Source organism: Mobula hypostoma (genome assembly GCF_963921235.1).
Source record: "Mobula hypostoma chromosome 8 unlocalized genomic scaffold, sMobHyp1.1 SUPER_8_unloc_9, whole genome shotgun sequence".
Lineage (NCBI taxonomy): Eukaryota > Metazoa > Chordata > Chondrichthyes > Myliobatiformes > Myliobatidae > Mobula > Mobula hypostoma.
Window position 1 is genome coordinate 249,416 of NW_026948132.1, and position 20,585 is coordinate 270,000.

Genomic DNA, 20,585 nt, shown 5'->3' on the forward strand with positions numbered 1-20,585 from the left:
CTCACCCCTCCCACAGCGTTCCCTCCTCACCAGCTCCCACAGCACACCCTCCTCACCCCCTCCCACAGCGTTCCCTCCTCACCTCCTCCCACAGCGTTCCCTCCTCACCTCCTCCCACAGTGTTCCCTACTCACCCCCTCCCACAGTGTTCCCTCCTCACCCCCTCCCACAGCACACCCTCCTCACCCCCTCCCACAGCGTTCCCTCCTCACCCACTCCCACAGCGTTCCCTCCTCACCTCCTCCCACAGTGTTCCCTACTCACCTCCTCCCACAGTGTTCCCTACTCACCCCCTCCCACAGTGTTCCCTCTTCACCCCTCCCACAGTGTTCCCTCCTCACCCCTCACACAGTGTTCCCTCTTCACCCCTCCCACAGTGTTCCCTCCTCACCCCCTCCCACAGTGTTCCCTCTTCACCCCCCCACAGTGTTCCCTCCTCACCCCCCCCACAGTGTTCCCTCCTCACCCCTCCCACAGCGTTCCCTCCTCACCCCTCCCACAATGTTCCCTCCTCACCCCTCAAACAGCGTTCCCTCCTCACCCCCTCCCACAGCACACCCTCCTCACCCCCTCCCACAGCGTTCCCTCCTCACCCCCTCCCACAGCGTTCCCTCCTCACCCCTCCCACAGCGTTCCCTCCTCACTCTCTCCCGCAGTGTTCCCTCCTCACTCTCTCCCACAGTGTTCCCTCCTCACCCCTCCCACAGTGTTCCCTCTTCACCCCTCCCACAGTGTTCCCTCCTCACCCCTCCCACAGTGTTCCCTCCTCACCCCTCCCACAGCGTTCGCTCCTCACCCCTCCCACAGCGTTCCCTCCTCACTCTCTCCCACAGTGTTCCCTCCTCACCCCTCCCACAGTGTTCCCTCTTCACCCCTCCCACAGTGTTCCCTCCTCACCCCTCCCACAGTGTTCCCTCTTCACCCCTCCCACAGCGTTCCCTCCTCACTCTCTCCCACAGTGCTCCCTCCTCACTCTCTCCCACAGTGTTCCCTCCTCACCCCTCCCACAGTGTTCCCTCTTCACCCCTCCCACAGTGTTCGCTCCTCACCCCTCCCACAGCGTTCCCTCCTCACCCCTCCCACAGCGTTCCCTCCTCACCCCTCCCTCAGTGTTCCCTCCTCACCCCTCCCACAGCGTTCCCTCCTCACCCCTCCCACAATCTTCCCTCCTCACCCCTCAAACAGAGTTCCCTCCTCACCCCCTCCCACAGCACACCCTCCTCACCCCCTCCCACAGCGTTCCCTCTTCACCCCCTCCCACAGCGTTCCCTCCTCACCTCCTCCCACAGTGTTCCCTACTCACCCCCTCCCACAGCGTTCCCTCCTCACCCCTCCCACAGCGTTCCCTCCTCACTCTCTCCCACAGCGTTCCCTCCTCACTCTCTCCCACAGCGTTCCCTCCTCACTCTCTCCCACAGTGTTCCCTCCTCACCCCTCCCACAGTGTTCCCTCTTCACCCCTCCCACAGCGTTCCCTCCTCACCCCTCCAACAGCGTTCGCTCCTCACCCCTCCCACAGCGTTCCCTCTTCACCCCTCCCACAGCGTTCCCTCCTCACCCCTCCCTCAGCGTTCCCTCCTCACTCTCTCCCACAGTGTTCCCTCCTCACTCTCTCCCACAGTGTTCCCTCCTCACCCCTCCCACAGTGTTCCCTCTTCACCCCTCCCACAGCGTTCCCTCCTCACCCCCTCCCACAGCACACCCTCCTCACCCCCTCCCACAGCGTTCCCTCCTCACCCCCTCCCACAGTGTTCCCTCCTCACCCCTCCCACAGCGTTCCCTCCTCACTCTCTCCCACAGTGTTCCCTCCTCACCCCTCCCACAGTGTTCCCTCCTCACCCCTCCCACAGCACACCCTCCTCACCCCCTCCCACAGCATTCCCTCCTCACCCACTCCCACAGCGTTCCCTCCTCACCTCCTCCCACAGTGTTCCCTACTCACCCCCTCCCACAGTGTTCCCTCCTCACCCCCTCCCACAGCACACCCTCCTCACCCACTCCCACAGCGTTCCCTCCTCGCCTCCTCCCACAGTGTTCCCTACTCACCCCCTCCCACAGTGTTCCCTCCTCACCCCCTCCCACAGCTTTCCCTCCTCACCCCTCCCACAGCGTTCCCTCCTCACTCTCTCCCACAGTGTTCCCTCCTCACTCTCTCCCACAGTGTTCCCTCCTCACTCTCTCCCACAGTGTTCCCTCCTCACCCCTCCCACAGTGTTCCCTCCTTACCCCTCCCACAGCGTTCCCTCCTCACCAGCTCCCACAGCACACCCTCCTCACCCCCTCCCACAGCGTTCCCTCCTCACCTCCTCCCACAGCGTTCCCTCCTCACCTCCTCCCACAGTGTTCCCTACTCACCCCCTCCCACTGTGTTCCCTCCTCACCACCTCCCACAGCACACCCTCCTCACCCCCTCCGACAGCGTTCCCTCCTCACCCACTCCCACAGCGTTCCCTCCTCACCTCCTCCCACAGTGTTCCCTACTCACCTCCTCCCACAGTGTTCCCTACTCACCCCCTCCCACAGTGTTCCCTCTTCACCCCTCCCACAGTGTTCCCTCCTCACCCCTCACACAGTGTTCCCTCTTCACCCCTCCCACAGTGTTCCCTCCTCACCCCCTCCCACAGTGTTCCCTCTTCACATTCCCAGTGTTCCCTCCTCACCCCTCCCACAGCGTTCCCTCCTCACCCCTCCCACAGCGTTCCCTCCTCACCCCTCCCACAATGTTCCCTCCTCACCCCTCAAACAGCGTTCCCTCCTCACCCCCTCCCACAGCACACCCTCCTCACCCCCTCCCACAGCGTTCCCTCCTCACCCCCTCCCACAGCGTTCCCTCCTCACCTCCTCCCACAGCGTTCCCTCCTCACCTCCTCCCACAGTGTTCCCTACTCACCCCCTCCCACAGCGTTCCCTCCTCACCCCTCCCACAGCGTTCCCTCCTCACTCTCTCCCACAGTGTTCCCTCCTCACTCTCTCCCACAGTGTTCCCTCCTCATCCCTCCCACAGTGTTCCCTCTTCACCCCTCCCACAGTGTTCCCTCCTCACCCCTCCCACAGCGTTCGCTCCTCACCACTCCCACAGCGTTCCCTCTTCACCCGTCTCTCAGCGTTCCCTCCTCACCCCTCTCTCAGCGTTCCCTCCTCACCCCTCCCACAGTGTTCCCTCTTCACCCCTCCCACAGCGTTCCCTCCTCACTCTCTCACAGTGTTCCCTCCTCACTCTCTCCCACAGTGTTCCCTCCTCACCCCTCCCACAGTGTTCCCTCTTCACCCCTCCCACAGTGTTCGCTCCTCACCCCTCCCACAGTGTTCGCTCCTCACCCCTCCCACAGCGTTCCCTCTTCACCCCTCCCACAGTGTTCCCTCCTCACCCCTCCCTCAGCGTTCCCTCCTCACCCCTCCCACAGTGTTCCCTCTTAACCCCTCCCACAGTGTTCCCTCCTCACCCCTCCCACAGCATTCCCTCCTCACCCCCTCCTACAGCACACCCTCCTCACCCCCTCCCACAGCGTTCCCTCCTCACCACCTCCCACAGCGTTCCCTCCTCACCTCTTCCCACAGTGTTCCCTACTCACCCCCTCTGACAGTGTTCCCTCCTCACCCCTCCCACAGCGTTCCCTCCTCACTCTCTCCCACAGTGTTCCCTCCTCACCCCTCCCACAGTGTTCCCTCCTCACCCCTCCCACAGCGTTCCCTCCTCGCCCCCTCCCACAGCACACCCTCCTCACCCCTCCCACAGCGTTCCCTCCTCACTCTCTCCCACAGTGTTCCCTCCTCACCCCCTCCCACAGCGTTCCCTCCTCACCCACTCCCACAGCGTTCCCTCCTCACCTCCTCCCACAGTGTTCCCTACTCACCCCCTCCCACAGTGTTCCCTCCTCACCCCCTCCCACAGCACACCCTCCTCACCCCCTCCCACAGCACACCCTCCTCACCCCCTCCCACAGCGTTCCCTCCTCACCTCCTCCCACAGCGTTCCCTCCTCACCTCCTCCCACAGTGTTCCCTACTCACCCCCTCCCATAGTGTTCCCTCCTCACCCCCTCCCACAGCTTTCCCTCCTCACCCCTCCCACAGCGTTCCCTCCTCACTCTCTCCCACAGTCTTCCCTCCTCACCCCCTCCCACAGTGTTCCCTCCTCACCCCTCCCACAGTGTTCCCTCCTCACACCTCCCACAGTGTTCCCTCTTCACCCCTCCCACAGCGTTCCCTCCTCACCCCTCCCACAGCGTTCCCTCCTCGCCCCCTCCCACAGCACACCCTCCTCACCCACTCCCACTGCGTTCCCTCCTCACCCCCTCCCACAGCGTTCCCTCCTCACCTCCTCCCACAGTGTTCCCTCCTCACCCCTCCGACAGCGTTCCCTCCTCACCCCTCCCACAGCGTTCCCTCCTCACTCTCTCCCACAGTGTTCCCTCCTCACCCCTCCCACAGTGTTCCCTCCTCACCCCTCCCACAGTGTTCCCTCCTCACCCCCTCCCACAGTGTACCCTCCTCCCCCCCATAGTGTACCCTCCTCCCCCCCCCACAGCGTTCCCTCCTCACCCCTCCCACAGCGTTCCCTCCTCACCCCTCCCACAACGTTCCCTCCTCACCCCTCAAACAGCGTTCCCTCCTCACCCCCTCCCACAGCACACCCTCCTCACCCCCTCCCACAGTGTTCCCTCCTCACCCCCTCCCACAGCGTTCCCTCCTCACCCCTCCCACAGCGTTCCCTCCTCACTCTCTCCCACAGCGTTCCCTCCTCTCTCTCTCACACAGTGTTCCCTCCTCACTCTCTCCCACAGCGTTCCCTCCTCACTCTCTCCCACAGCGTTCCCTCCTCACTCTCTCACACAGTGTTCCCTCCTCACTCTCTCCCACAGTGTTCCCTCCTCACCCCTCCCACAGTGTTCCCTCCTCACCCCTCCCACAGCGTTCCCTCCTCACCCCTCTCACAGTGTTCCCTCTTCACCCCTCCCACAGTGTTCCCTCTTCACCCCTCCCACAGTGTTCCCTCCTCACCCCTCCCACAGTGTTCCCTCTTCACCCCTCCCACAGCGTTCCCTCCTCACCCCCTCCCACAGCACACCCTCCTCACCCCCTCCCACAGCGTTCCCTCTTCACCCCTCCCACAGTGTTCCCTCCTCACCTCCTCCCACAGCGTTCCCTCTTCACCCCTCCCACAGCACACCCTCCTCACCCCCTCCCACAGCGTTCCCTCCTCACCCACTCCCACAGCGTTCCCTCCTCACCCCCTCCCACAGCACACCCTCCTCACCCCCTCCCACAGCGTTCCCTCCTCACCCACTCCCACAGCGTTCCCTCCTCACCTCCTCCCACAGTGTTCCCTACTCACCTCCTCCCACAGTGTTCCCTACTCACCCCCTCCCACAGTGTTCCCTCCTCACCCCCTCCCACAGCTTTCCCTCCTCACCCCTCCCACAGCGTTCCCTCCTCACTCTCTCCCACAGCGTTCCCTCCTCACCCCTCCCACAGTGTTCCCTCTTCACCCCTCCCACAGTGTTCCCTCTTCACCCCCCCCACAGCGTTCCCTCCTCAGCCCTCCCACAACGTTCCCTCCTCACCCCTTCCACAGTGTTCCCTCCTCACCCCTCCCACAACGTTCCCTCCTCACCCCTGAAACAGCGTTCCCTCCTCACCCCCTCCCACAGCGTTCCCTCCAAACCCCCTCCCACAGCGTTCCCTACTCACCCCCTCCCACAGCGTTCCCTCCTCACCCCCTCCCACAGCACACCCTCCTCACCCTCTGCCACATCACACCCTCCTCACCCCCTCCCACAGTGTTCCCTCTCACCCCCTCCCACAGTGTTCCCTCTTCACCCCCTCCCACAGTGTTCCCTCTTCACCCCCCCCACAGTGTTCCCTCCTCACCCCTTCCACAGTGTTCCCTCCTCACCCCTCCCACAACGTTCCCTCCTCACCCCTGAAACAGCGTTCCCTCCTCACCCCCTCCCACAGCGTTCCCTACTCACCCCCTCCCACAGCGTTCCCTCCTCACCCCTCCCACAGCGTTCCCTCCTCACTCTCTCCCAGAGTGTTCCCTCCTCACCACTCCCACAGTGTTCCCTCTTCACCCCTCCCACAGTGTTCCCTACTCACCCCCTCCCACAGCGTTCCCTCCTCACCCCTCCCACAGCGTTCCCTCCTCACTCTCTCCCACAGCGTTCCCTCCTCACCCCCTCCCACAGTGTTCCCTCCTCACCCCCTCCCACAGCTTTCCCTCCTCACCCCTCCCACAGCGTTCCCTCCTCACTCTCTCCCACAGCGTTCCCTCCTCACCCCTCCCACAGCGTTCCCTCCTCACCCCTCCCACAGCGTTCCCTCCTCACCCCTCCCCACAGCGTTCCCTCTTCACCCCTCCCACAGTGTTCCCTCCTCACCCCTCCCACAGCGTTCCCTCTTCACCCCTCCCACAGCGTCCCCTCCTCACCCCTTCCCACAGTATTCCCTCCTCACCCCTTCCCACAGCGTTCCCTCTTCACCCCTCCCACAGCGTTCCCTCCTCACCCCCTCCCACAGCGTTCCCTCCTCACCTCCTCCCACAGTGTTCCCTACTCACCCCCTCCCACAGCGTTCCCTCCTCACCCCTCCCACAGCGTTCCCTCCTCACCCCCTCCCACAGCTTTCCCTCCTCACCCCTCCCACAGCGTTCCCTCCTCACTCTCTCCCACAGCGTTCCCTCCTCACCCCTCCCACAGCGTTCCCTCCTCACCCCTCCCACAGCGTTCCCTCTTCACCCCTCCCACAGTGTTCCCTCCTCACCCCTCCCACAGCGTCCCCTCCTCACCCCTTCCCACAGTCTTCCCTCCTCACCCCTCCCACAGTGTTCCCTCCTCACCCCTCCCACAGTGTTCCCTCCTCACACCTCCCACAGTGTTCCCTCTTCACCCCTCCCACAGCGTTCCCTCCTCACCCCTCCCACAGCGTTCCCTCCTCGCCCCCTCCCACAGCACACCCTCCTCACCCACTCCCACTGCGTTCCCTCCTCACCCCCTCCCACAGCGTTCCCTCCTCACCTCCTCCCACAGTGTTCCCTCCTCACCCCTCCGACAGCGTTCCCTCCTCACCCCTCCCACAGCGTTCCCTCCTCACTCTCTCCCACAGTGTTCCCTCCTCACCCCTCCCACAGTGTTCCCTCCTCACCCCTCCCACAGTGTTCCCTCCTCACCCCCTCCCACAGTGTACCCTCCTCCCCCCCATAGTGTACCCTCCTCCCCCCCCACAGCGTTCCCTCCTCACCCCTCCCACAGCGTTCCCTCCTCACCCCTCCCACAACGTTCCCTCCTCACCCCTCAAACAGCGTTCCCTCCTCACCCCCTCCCACAGCACACCCTCCTCACCCCCTCCCACAGTGTTCCCTCCTCACCCCCTCCCACAGCGTTCCCTCCTCACCCCTCCCACAGCGTTCCCTCCTCACTCTCTCCCACAGCGTTCCCTCCTCTCTCTCTCACACAGTGTTCCCTCCTCACTCTCTCCCACAGCGTTCCCTCCTCACTCTCTCCCACAGCGTTCCCTCCTCACTCTCTCACACAGTGTTCCCTCCTCACTCTCTCCCACAGTGTTCCCTCCTCACCCCTCCCACAGTGTTCCCTCCTCACCCCTCCCACAGCGTTCCCTCCTCACCCCTCTCACAGTGTTCCCTCTTCACCCCTCCCACAGTGTTCCCTCTTCACCCCTCCCACAGTGTTCCCTCCTCACCCCTCCCACAGTGTTCCCTCTTCACCCCTCCCACAGCGTTCCCTCCTCACCCCCTCCCACAGCACACCCTCCTCACCCCCTCCCACAGCGTTCCCTCTTCACCCCTCCCACAGTGTTCCCTCCTCACCTCCTCCCACAGCGTTCCCTCTTCACCCCTCCCACAGCACACCCTCCTCACCCCCTCCCACAGCGTTCCCTCCTCACCCACTCCCACAGCGTTCCCTCCTCACCCCCTCCCACAGCACACCCTCCTCACCCCCTCCCACAGCGTTCCCTCCTCACCCACTCCCACAGCGTTCCCTCCTCACCTCCTCCCACAGTGTTCCCTACTCACCTCCTCCCACAGTGTTCCCTACTCACCCCCTCCCACAGTGTTCCCTCCTCACCCCCTCCCACAGCTTTCCCTCCTCACCCCTCCCACAGCGTTCCCTCCTCACTCTCTCCCACAGCGTTCCCTCCTCACCCCTCCCACAGTGTTCCCTCTTCACCCCTCCCACAGTGTTCCCTCTTCACCCCCCCCACAGCGTTCCCTCCTCAGCCCTCCCACAACGTTCCCTCCTCACCCCTTCCACAGTGTTCCCTCCTCACCCCTCCCACAACGTTCCCTCCTCACCCCTGAAACAGCGTTCCCTCCTCACCCCCTCCCACAGCGTTCCCTCCAAACCCCCTCCCACAGCGTTCCCTACTCACCCCCTCCCACAGCGTTCCCTCCTCACCCCCTCCCACAGCACACCCTCCTCACCCTCTGCCACATCACACCCTCCTCACCCCCTCCCACAGTGTTCCCTCTTCACCCCCTCCCACAGTGTTCCCTCTTCACCCCCTCCCACAGTGTTCCCTCTTCACCCCCCCCACAGTGTTCCCTCCTCACCCCTTCCACAGTGTTCCCTCCTCACCCCTCCCACAACGTTCCCTCCTCACCCCTGAAACAGCGTTCCCTCCTCACCCCCTCCCACAGCGTTCCCTACTCACCCCCTCCCACAGCGTTCCCTCCTCACCCCTCCCACAGCGTTCCCTCCTCACTCTCTCCCAGAGTGTTCCCTCCTCACCACTCCCACAGTGTTCCCTCTTCACCCCTCCCACAGTGTTCCCTACTCACCCCCTCCCACAGCGTTCCCTCCTCACCCCTCCCACAGCGTTCCCTCCTCACTCTCTCCCACAGCGTTCCCTCCTCACCCCCTCCCACAGTGTTCCCTCCTCACCCCCTCCCACAGCTTTCCCTCCTCACCCCTCCCACAGCGTTCCCTCCTCACTCTCTCCCACAGCGTTCCCTCCTCACCCCTCCCACAGCGTTCCCTCCTCACCCCTCCCACAGCGTTCCCTCCTCACCCCTCCCACAGCGTTCCCTCTTCACCCCTCCCACAGTGTTCCCTCCTCACCCCTCCCACAGCGTTCCCTCTTCACCCCTCCCACAGCGTCCCCTCCTCACCCCTTCCCACAGTATTCCCTCCTCACCCCTTCCCACAGCGTTCCCTCTTCACCCCTCCCACAGCGTTCCCTCCTCACCCCCTCCCACAGCGTTCCCTCCTCACCTCCTCCCACAGTGTTCCCTACTCACCCCCTCCCACAGCGTTCCCTCCTCACCCCTCCCACAGCGTTCCCTCCTCACCCCCTCCCACAGCTTTCCCTCCTCACCCCTCCCACAGCGTTCCCTCCTCACTCTCTCCCACAGCGTTCCCTCCTCACCCCTCCCACAGCGTTCCCTCCTCACCCCTCCCACAGCGTTCCCTCTTCACCCCTCCCACAGTGTTCCCTCCTCACCCCTCCCACAGCGTCCCCTCCTCACCCCTTCCCACAGTATTCCCTCCTCACCCCTTCCCACAGCGTTCCCTCCTCACCCCTCCCACAGCGTTCCCTCCTCACCCCTCCCACAATGTTCCCTCCTCACCCCTCAAACAGCGTTCCCTCCTCACCCCCTCCCACAGCACACCCTCCTCACCCCCTCCCACAGCGTTCCCTCCTCACCCCCTCCCACAGCGTTCCCTCCTCACCTCCTCCCACAGTGTTCCCTACTCACCCCCTCCCACAGCGTTCCCTCCTCACCCCTCCCACAGCGTTCCCTCCTCACTCTCTCCCACAGCGTTCCCTCCTCACTCTCTCCCACAGCGTTCCCTCCTCACCCCTCCCACAGTGTTCCCTCTTCACCCCTCCCACAGTGTTCCCTCCTCACCCCTCCCACAGCGTTCCCTCTTCACCCCTCCCACAGCGTTCCCTCTTCACCCCTCCCACAGCGTTCCCTCCTCACCCCTCCCTCCGCGTTCCCTCCTCACTCTCTCCCACAGTGTTCCCTCCTCACTCTCTCCCACAGTGTTCCCTCCTCACCCCTCCCACAGTGTTCCCTCTTCACTCCTCCCACCGTGTTCGCTCCTCACCCCTCCCACAGTGTTCGCTCCTCACCCCTCCCACAGCGTTCCCTCTTCACCCCTCCCACAGTGTTCCCTCCTCACCCCTCCCTCAGCGTTCCCTCCTCACCCCTCCCACAGTGTTCCCTCTTAACCCCTCACACAGTGTTCCCTCCTCACCCCTCCCACAGCGTTCCCTCCTCACCCCCTCCCACAGCACACCCTCCTCACCCCCTCCCACAGTGTTCCCTCCTCACCCCTCCCACAGCGTTCCCTCCTCACCCCCTCCCACAGCACACCCTCCTCACCCCCTCCAACAGCGTTCCCTCCTCACCCCCTCCCACAGTGTTCCCTACTCACCCCCTCTGACAGTGTTCCCTCCTCACCCCTCCCACAGCGTTCCCTCCTCACTCTCTCCCACAGTGTTCCCTCCTCACCCCTCCCACAGTGTTCCCTCCTCACCCCTCCCACAGTGTTCCCTGCTCACCCCTCCCACAGCACACCCTCCTCACCCCCTCCAACAGCATTCCCTCCTCACCCACTCCCACAGCGTTCCCTCCTCACCTCCTCCCACAGTGTTCCCTACTCACCCTCTCCCACAGTGTTCCCTCCTCACCCCCTCCCACAGCACACCCTCCTCACCCCCTCCCACAGCGTTCCCTCCTCACCCACTCCCACAGCGTTCCCTCCTCACCTCCTCCCACAGTGTTCCCTACTCACCCCCTCCCACAGTGTTCCCTCCTCACCCCCTCCCACAGCTTTCCCTCCTCACCCCTCCCACAGCGTTCCCTCCTCACTCTCTCCCACAGTGTTCCCTCCTCACTCTCTCCCACAGTGTTCCCTCCTCACCCCTCCCACAGCGTTCCCTCCTCACCCCTCCCACAGTGTTCCCTCCTCACCCCTCCCACAGCGTTCCCTCCTCACCAGCTCCCACAGCACACCCTCCTCACCCCCTCCCACAGCGTTCCCTCCTCACCTCCTCCCACAGCGTTCCCTCCTCACCTCCTCCCACAGTGTTCCCTACTCACCCCCTCCCACAGTGTTCCCTCCTCACCCCCTCCCACAGCTCACCCTCCTCACCCCCTCCCACAGCGTTCCCTCCTCACCCCCTCCCACAGTGTTCCCTACTCACCTCCTCCCACAGTGTTCCCTACTCACCCCCTCCCACAGTGTTCCCTCTTCACCCCTCCCACAGTGTTCCCTCCTCACCCCCTCCCACAGCACACCCTCCTCACCCCCTCCCACAGCGTTCCCTCCTCACCCCCTCCCACAGCGTTCCCTCCTCACCCTCTCCCACAGCGTTCCCTCCTCACCTCCTCCCACAGTGTTCCCTACTCACCCCCTCCCACAGCGTTCCCTCCTCACCCCTCCCACAGCGTTCCCTCCTCACTCTCTCCCACAGTGTTCCCTCCTCACCCCTCCCACAGTGTTCCCTCTTCACCCCTCCCACAGCGTTCCCTCCTCACCCCCTCCCACAGCACACCCTCCTCACCCCCTCCCACAGCGTTCCCTCTTCACCCCTCCCACAGTGTTCCCTCCTCACCTCCTCCCACAGCGTTCCCTCTTCACCCCTCCCACAGCACACCCTCCTCACCCCCTCCCACAGCGTTCCCTCCTCACCCACTCCCACAGCGTTCCCTCCTCACCCCCTCCCACAGCACACCCTCCTCACCCCCTCCCACAGCGTTCCCTCCTCACCCACTCCCACAGCGTTCCCTCCTCACCTCCTCCCACAGTGTTCCCTACTCACCTCCTCCCACAGTGTTCCCTACTCACCCCCTCCCACAGTGTTCCCTCCTCACCCCCTCCCACAGCTTTCCCTCCTCACCCCTCCCACAGCGTTCCCTCCTCACTCTCTCCCACAGTGTTCCCTCCTCACCCCTCCCACAGCGTTCCCTGCTCACCCCTCCCACAGTGTTCCCTCTTCACCCCTCCCACAGTGTTCCCTCTTCACCCCCCCCACAGTGTTCCCTCCTCACCCCTCCCACAGCGTTCCCTCCTCACCCCTCCCACAACGTTCCCTCCTCACCCCCTCCCACAGCACACCCTCCTCACCCTCTCCCACATCACACCCTCCTCACCCCCTCCCACAGTGTTCCCTCTTCACCCCCTCCCACAGTGTTCCCTCTTCACCCCCCCCACAGTGTTCCCTCCTCACCCCTCCCACAGTGTTCCCTCCTCACCCCTTCCACAGTGTTCCCTCCTCACCCCTCCCACAACGTTCCCTCCTCACCCCTGAAACAGTGTTCCCTCCTCACCCCCTCCCACAGCGTTCCCTCCTCACCCCCTCCCACAGCGTTCCCTACTCACCCCCTCCCACAGCGTTCCCTCCTCACCCCTCCCACAGCGTTCCCTCCTCACTCTCTCCCACAGTGTTCCCTCCTCACCCCTCCCACAGTGTTCCCTCTTCACCCCTCCCACAGTGTTCCCTCCTCACCCCTCCCACAGTGTTCCCTCCTCACCCCCCCCCACAGTGTTCCCTCCTCACCCCCCCCACAGTGTTCCCTCCTCACCCCTCCCACAGTGTTCCCTCCTCAGCCCTCCCACAACGTTCCCTCCTCACCCCCTCCCACAGCGTTCCCTCCTCACCCCCTCCCACAGCACACCCTCCTCACCTCCTCCCACAGTGTTCCCTACTCACCCCCTCCCACAGCGTTCCCTCCTCACCCCTCCCACAGCGTTCCCTCCTCACTCTCTCCCACAGTGTTCCCTCCTCACTCTCTCCCACAGTGTTCCCTCCTCACCCCTCCCACAGCGTTCCCTCCTCACCCCTCCCACAACGTTCCCTCCTCACCCCCTCCCACAGCACACCCTCCTCACCCTCTCCCACATCACACCCTCCTCACCCCCTCCCACAGTGTTCCCTCTTCACCCCCTCCCACAGTGTTCCCTCTTCACCCCCCCCACAGTGTTCCCTCCTCACCCCTCCCACAGTGTTCCCTCCTCACCCCTTCCACAGTGTTCCCTCCTCACCCCTCCCACAACGTTCCCTCCTCACCCCTGAAACAGCGTTCCCTCCTCACCCCCTCCCACAGCGTTCCCTCCTCACCCCCTCCCACAGCGTTCCCTACTCACCCCCTCCCACAGCGTTCCCTCCTCAGCCCTCCCACAGCGTTCCCTCCTCACCCCTCCCACAGCGTTCCCTCCTCACTCTCTCCCACAGTGTTCCCTCCTCACTCTCTCCCACAGCGTTCCCTCCTCACCCCTCCCACAGCGTTCCCTCCTCACCCCCTCCCACAGCACACCCTCCTCACCCTCTCCCACATCACACCCTCCTCACCCCCTCCCACAGTGTTCCCTCTTCACCCCCTCCCACAGTGTTCCCTCTTCACCCCCCCCACAGTGTTCCCTCCTCACCCCTCCCACAGTGTTCCCTCCTCACCCCTTCCACAGTGTTCCCTCCTCACCCCTCCCACAACGTTCCCTCCTCACCCCTGAAACAGCGTTCCCTCCTCACCCCCTCCCACAGCGTTCCCTCCTCACCCCCTCCCACAGCGTTCCCTCCTCACCCCTCCCACAGCGTTCCCTCCTCACTCTCTCCCACAGTGTTCCCTCCTCACCCCTCCCACAGTGTTCCCTCTTCACCCCTCCCACAGTGTTCCCTCCTCACCCCCTCCCACAGTGTTCCCTCCTCACCCCTCCCACAGTGTTCCCTCCTCACCCCCCCCACAGTGTTCCCTCCTCACCCCTCCCACAGTGTTCCCTCCTCAGCCCTCCCACGTTCCCTCCTCAGCCCCTCCCACAGTGTTCCCTACTCACCCCCTCCCACAGCGTTCCCTCCTCACCCCTCCCACAGTGTTCCCTCCTCACTCTCTCCCACAGTGTTCCCTCCTCACTCTCTCCCACAGTGTTCCCTCTTCACCCCTCCCACAGTGTTCCCTCTTCACCCCTCCCACAGTGTTCCCTCCTCACCCCCTCCCACAGCGTTCCCTCCTCACCCACTCCCACAGTTCCCTACTCACCTCCTCCCACAGTGTTCCCTACTCACCCCCTCCCACAGTGTTCCCTCCTCACCCCCTCCCACAGCTTTCCCTCCTCACCCCTCCCACAGCGTTCCCTCCTCACTCTCTCCCACAGCGTTCCCTCCTCACCCCTCCCACAGCGTTCCCTCCTCACCCCTCCCACAGCGTTCCCTCTTCACCCCTCCCACAGTGTTCCCTCCTCACCCCTCCCACAGTGTCCCCTCCTCACCCCTCCCACAGTGTCCCCTCCTCACCCCTTCCCACAGTATTCCCTCCTCACCCCTTCCCACAGCGTTCCCTCCTCACCCCTTCCCACAGCGTTCCCTCCTCACCCCCTCCCACAGCGTTCCCTCCTCACCCCCTCCCACAGCGTTCCCTGCTCACCCCTTCCTACTAGTGGTGCTCCCTGACCTCACCCACGCAGAAATTTCCTTCCCCCGCTCACTTCCCTCTAGGGAAAGGCCCGTCTGCTCATCTTGCCCCTCCTGCTGGACTCTGCCCAGCCCAGACGTACTTCCCACCCTGCCCCAGGTTGTTGGATTGGCTCAGGGACCAGCAGACAGACGATGGGCTGCATGGCCTCCCTCTGCAGTAGCTGTTCAGTGGTTCTTTAAAATGTCACTGTCTGTGACCCTCTTGCCCCCTCTCTTGCCTCCTCGCCCCTCCTCCCCTCTGTCCTTCACCTCATCCCCTCTCTCCTTCACCTCCTGCCCTCCGACCTCCTCCCTCACCCTCACCTCCCCACGTCACCTCCCCCTCACCTCATCCCCTCCTCTCCTTCCCTCCTATCATCCCCCCGTCCTTCTACCCTTCTCTCTCCTCATCCTTCACCTCCTCCCCTCCTCCCTTCTCTCCTTCACCTCCTCCCCTCCCTGATCTCCTCCCTCACCCTCACCTCCCCACCTCACCTCCTCCCCTCTTCCCACTCCCTCACCTCCTCCCCTCACCTCCCCCTCACCTCATCCCCTCCTCTCCTTCCCTCCTATCATCCCCCTTGTCTCCAACCCTTCTCTCTCCTCATCATTTACCTTCTCCCCTCCTCTCTTCCCCCTCCCTTCCACCTCCTTCCTCCCCTCCTCTCCTCCCCTCCGCCCCTTCTGGCTCTCCTCCCCCTCCATGCCTCCCTCCCTCTCCTTCCGTCCCCATCCCTCCCCGTCCACTCCTCCTCCCCTTCCTCCCTTTCCTTCTGCCCCTCCTACCCCTTCCTCCCCCACCGCTCCCTCCCCTTCCTTTCTCTCTCTCCCCATCACCCCTCCCTGTCCTGCTTCCCATTCCCCTCGTCACCCTCTCGCTACCATCTCTCCCTCCCTCCCCTCCTGCCTCCTGCCTCCCTCTGCAGATCAGAGTGCAGTGGTGGAACCACGGACATCCACCAGTTACGCCATAGTGGGAGGTGTCCTCGCAGTCCTGGTCTTCGTCGTGATCTGTGTCCTCATTGTCACCGTCTGGTTCTCCATGAGACAGAAAGGTACTCTTCCGTGCCCCCCCCCTCACTACTCCCCGGCCTGCCCAGGGCCCGACATGGAATACAGAACATACTACAAACACGTGATGCAGTGTGGCGGTCAGCACGACACAGTTCCAGCTTGGGTCAATCCGAGCCTCCTGCCCATGGACTGTGTGGGCTTCCCCCGGGTGCTCCGGGCTCCTCCCACTGCCCGAAGACGTACCGGTGACCGGGCCTTGTAAACTGGCCCCGGGATTAGGTCAGGGTCACTGAGTAGCTCAGCTCGAAGGATTGTATCACAGTAAATGAAAAACAGGAGTCCAGCCTGCTTCGCCATTCGGTAAGAAGCAGCCGATCTGGCCGAGGGCTTAGCTTCAGCTTCCCGTCTTTTCCCTCAACCCCTCATTCCCTCGCTCTGCAAAATTCTATCGAACACTGCCTTCAGTAAATTTAATGAGGCAGTCTCTATCGTCCCTGGGCAAGTTAAGAGAATTACTGTTCTCTGGGAAAAAGCAGCTTAACTTCCTCTCCGTCCTAAATCTATTCCCCCAAATATCGATGCTGTCTCCGCCAGTTCTGGTCTCACCTACCAGTGGAAACAACTTTCCTCCACTATTTTATATACCCCTTTTCATAATTTTATGTTTCTGTAAGTTCCCCTCTTATTCTTCCAAATTCCAGTGAGTATTGTCCCAGGCAACTCAACCTCTCCTCACGTGTTAACCCCCTCGTCTCCAGGGTAAATCCAGTGAACCTGCTCTGCACTAGTCCTGTGCTCTGTTGTATGAAGTTACACTTCATCACCTGGTCTCCCCTCCTGGTTTCTGAAAGGCATTCAGCCTTCACCCTTGGCATTTTGCTCGCCGAAATGGAAGCTGATATAGAACAAAGGGCATAGATCATGTAATACAGAATGTAGATAATAAAACAGCACAGATCAGGAACAGGATTTTCTGCTCACCATGTCACTGCTGACAATGATGCCAAATTAAACAAATCCCCTCTGCCTATACAGTATCCATATTTCTCCATTCCCCACAATTCATGTGTCTGTCTGACACAGTAATCCCCGTCTACACAATGTCCATATCCCTCCATTCCCCACACATTCATGTGTGTGTCTGACACACTAATCCCGTCTGTCCACACAATATCCACATCCCTCCATTCCCAACACATTCAAGTGTGTGTCTGACGCACTAATCCCCTCTGTCTACAGAATTTCCATATCCCTCCTCTCCCCACACATTCATGTGTGTGTCTGACACACTAATCCCGTCTGTCCACACAATATCCACATCCCTCCATTCCCAACACATTCAAGTGTGTGTCTGACGCACTAATCCCCTCTGTCTACAGAATTTCCATATCCCTCCTCTCCCCACACTATCATGAGTTTGTCAGACACACTAATCCCCTCTGTCTACACAATGTACATATCCCTCCATTCCCACAATTTCATGTGTGCATCTGACACACTAATCCCCTCTGTCTACACAATGTCCATATCCCTCCATTCCCCACACATTCATGTGTGTGTCTAACACACTCATCCCCTCTATCTACACAATGTTCATATCCCGCCATTCCCCACACATTCATGGGTGTGTCTAACACACTAATCCCCTCTATCTACACAATGTCCATATCCCTCCATTCCCCACACATTCATGAGTTTGTCAGACACACTAATCCCCTCTGTCTACACAATGTCCATATCCCTCCATTCTCTACACATTCATGTGTGTGTCTAACACACTCATCCCCTCTATCTACACAATGTCCATATCCCTCCATTCCCCACACATTCATGTGTGTGTCTGACACACTAATCCCCTCTGTCTACACAATGTCCATATCCCTCCATTCCCCACACATTCATGTGTGTGTCTAACACACTCATCCCTTCTATCTACACAATGTCCATATCCCTCCATTCCCCACACATTCATGAGTTTGTCAGACACACTAATCCCCTCTGTCTACACAATGTCCATATCCCTCCATTCTCTACACATTTATGTTTCTGCCTATCAGCGACTAAAACATCTCTATTGTATCTGCCTCTCTCCCTCCCCCCTCCGACTCTCCCTTGTTTCCTCCCCTCTCTCTCCGCTCCCCTCCCATGGATCCGCAGGGTCATACCTGACTCACGAAGCCAGCCGGTTGGATGAGCACGGAGAGGTCCGCGAGGCCTTCATCAACGGCAACGATAGCCACGATCAGAAGAAGGAATATTTCATCTAGTCTACGGAGGCGATGGACTGGGTCAGTACCATCGCTCCACACCACTTGTTCAAAGACTCAGTGACTCTTGGATTTTTTTAACGCTTATCTTGGGAATAAGGAATCGACTGTCCGTCTCCCTAGGAAGAACTGATCCGCCTCGGGATTTGAAAACAGATATATTCTATGATAAACACAAGAAAACTTGGTGGTGCAGAAACAAACTTTGCAAAGCAGTCGGCCACTGGGATCACTGAGCGTTGCCAAACATGGTGAGGGTCCCCCGCCTCGAATCCCTCTGGCAGAACTTTCGGCTCAGAGACGGAGAGACCAGTTTTTCCCATTTCCATCTTTTGGGGATGGGATTGAGTCTGGTGCTGGGAACTTTCACCAATGCAAACTGAGAACACCACCCTTCTGTAATTGACGACTACTGTTGACTCCCTACAGAACTGCCTCTTGTGACTGCACACCCAGACTACCAGGAACTGTGGGAGGACTGCACCAAGGAACCGCCTGGCGCATCGTGCTGGTACTAAGCAATGTCCACAACTCCAGCTCCACGCTCGCCCCTGCTCTTCCCCACCAGGATTTCCAAGCCTGGAATTCCCCGGAACAGCTGGAGAGGAGAGCCGGGTGAGGGGGGTCCAGCAGGGGGCTCAGTGGTGGGACAGGGGCAAGTGAGAGAAGTGAGGGGTACACCTGGTGGGACGGGGGGAATGAGAAGTTGGGGGGGGCAGAGGTTTGTTGACTCCAGACTAGGAAGAGATGGGATTCTTTCTCTCTGCACCCAATTTCCAATCAGTGGGGAGGAAAGGATGTCATGGTCAACTGGCCCATGACCCCTGACCTCCCAGCCTTGCCCTTTGACCTTCCAGGCATTCCCCAGCATTCCTGCCTTTTGGGTGAGAGCTCTTGACCCTCACCCACTCCACCTTCAGTCCCATCATGGAATCCCAAGTCAGTCTGTGGGGATCCCAGCCTTTCACAATCCACAACCCCCCTCACCTTCCTTCCTGCCTCCCTCCCAACCTGTCAGTCAAAGGTCATGTCTGAGTAGGATTTGCTTGATGGGTTATTAGGCTCTTCCCATTCTCTGGATGGATTGGGGGGGGAGTGTGCGTGTGGGGCAGGGGGCACCAGACGATGGAGATGGTGAGGCATGAGACGGGGAGCGGGGGTGGGGGGGCAATTACAGGTTTCAGGCTCTCCCTCCCTGGGCTGAATGCCTTATTTCTGCTCCTGTTTTATGGTATTTTGGTCTCTCTCAGGAACCCCTCACACAGTAAGTGGGAGAGTTCCCCGAACCAGTCGGATCTCAGCTTCCCGTCGGGACGTCGGCCATTTTGCTGCCGGCGTTTATTGCCTCACCCTCCCTGCCACTCCGCCACCCTGGAGAAGCTGGGTTTGAGCCCCCTCAGACTGGGTGGGGAAGGGGCTGCCGCAGTGCTGTTGGGGGGAGGGAAATAGTCCCGGGGTTCAAACCCGGTGATGGTGAAGGAAGGGCCTATAGATTTCCCAGTGGCAATGGATGACGGAGGAACGTAGGGTGGAGATTTCATCTTGCACCCCCTCCCGCTGCCCGGGAGAGGTGGCACGGGGGTTTCGGGACGCCTGTTGGAGTAACGCGGTGAGATCAGACACTCGGGGTTCATGGACCCCGGACAGACAGGCACTTCTCCCCTTGGTCAGCAGAGGGCGCAGCTGAGCCGCCCTGCTCGCCATCGTGGAGCAACAGCCTCCCCTGGTGGCGGAACCGCCGCACTGCTGGTCAACTTGCTGTTTATTCCTCAGCGACAGTATTTCTAGTTCCTACCCCCTATAACCCTCCACTCCGAAACAGATGGGAGACACAAGGCACTGTCGAGGTTGTGATCTGTTGCAACAGGGAATGTGCTGGAGGAATTCGGGGGGTCTGGTAATACTCACTTGCAGTTCGTTGCCGCCTGCAGGTGTGCCAGCGTGCATTTGAAATGGTTTGCTGAGTTCCTCCAGCACAGGGCTTGTTGCTCAGACTAGGCCAAGCAAGTACAACCGAGGGCATTATTCAGATTCTTCCTTCCCTCCCTCCCTTCTTCCCTGCCCCCTTTCGGGCGCTGTGATGTATTTAGCAGGAAAACGACATGTCCTGTTGGTGCATTGAGACGGAGGGACGTTGGGGCGACGGAGCAATGGGGTGGGGAGGGGGGAAGCAAGTGACCTAATGGAGGGTTCAAGTTCAGAAGGTTCGCACTTTCGACTCGCACTCCCCCAACCCCCGGCAGCGAAAGATATACCTATGCGCACCGCTGCATCGCAACTCCTGCTGGTCTGCGGAATCTTTTTTGCACAAATCTCTCCAGGGAGGGGAGGAATTTGCAGCTGCGGATCCCGGCTGGTGCACTGGGGTGAAGGGTGAGGAGACGTCCCAGATGCCATAATTGCAGCAGGCAGTCGACACAGAAAAATGCAATTGGCCTACCCAGGAAGTGCCGGAAACTGGGGCCCCAGCACAATGCGGCGTGAACTCCTGTCCTTCATGCAATTTGTCTAAAAAATATATGATTGCAAGATTCGTGTGCAGTACGATGGGTAGGGGGTGTTTATGCATCAGGGACTTCCCTGTGGCCAACAAAAGCCATGATTTAAATTCAGGATCTATTTGTTTTGTATTTGTTCCCGTTGCGTCTACGTTGCCCTCTCGGGAGGGGGAGAAGTGTAGCTGCTTCAATAACTCCAGCAAATGACGTCGCCCCCCTCCCCTTCGAATTTCATGGGGAGGAGGCAATTACAGAGAGAGAGAGGCCAGTTGCCTTGCAAGTGAGAAGAGTGGGGGAGGAATGCTAAGATTAATTGGCAGGTGGCAGGCACCCTGCCGTGGGACCTGGCACAGCGTGGGAAGGATCGCATGGAGAGTGAGTGTTGGGTAGGGT

At 61.1% G+C, this 20,585-nt stretch overlaps 1 protein-coding gene across 1 annotated transcript in view; it reads left to right on the plus strand.

The window, feature by feature from the left end:
• cadm4 (cell adhesion molecule 4) overlaps positions 1–18,364 on the plus strand; it is a gene marked incomplete at its 5' end in the record, with an annotated part of 182,674 nt that extends 164,310 nt beyond the window's left edge. The window contains 2 exons of the mRNA XM_063039059.1: positions 15,340–15,468; positions 17,585–18,364. Of these exons, the coding sequence (XP_062895129.1) occupies positions 15,340–15,468; positions 17,585–17,694 (239 nt within the window). The remainder of the gene's footprint in view (positions 1–15,339; positions 15,469–17,584) is intronic.
• Positions 18,365–20,585: the final 2,221 nt, after the last annotated feature.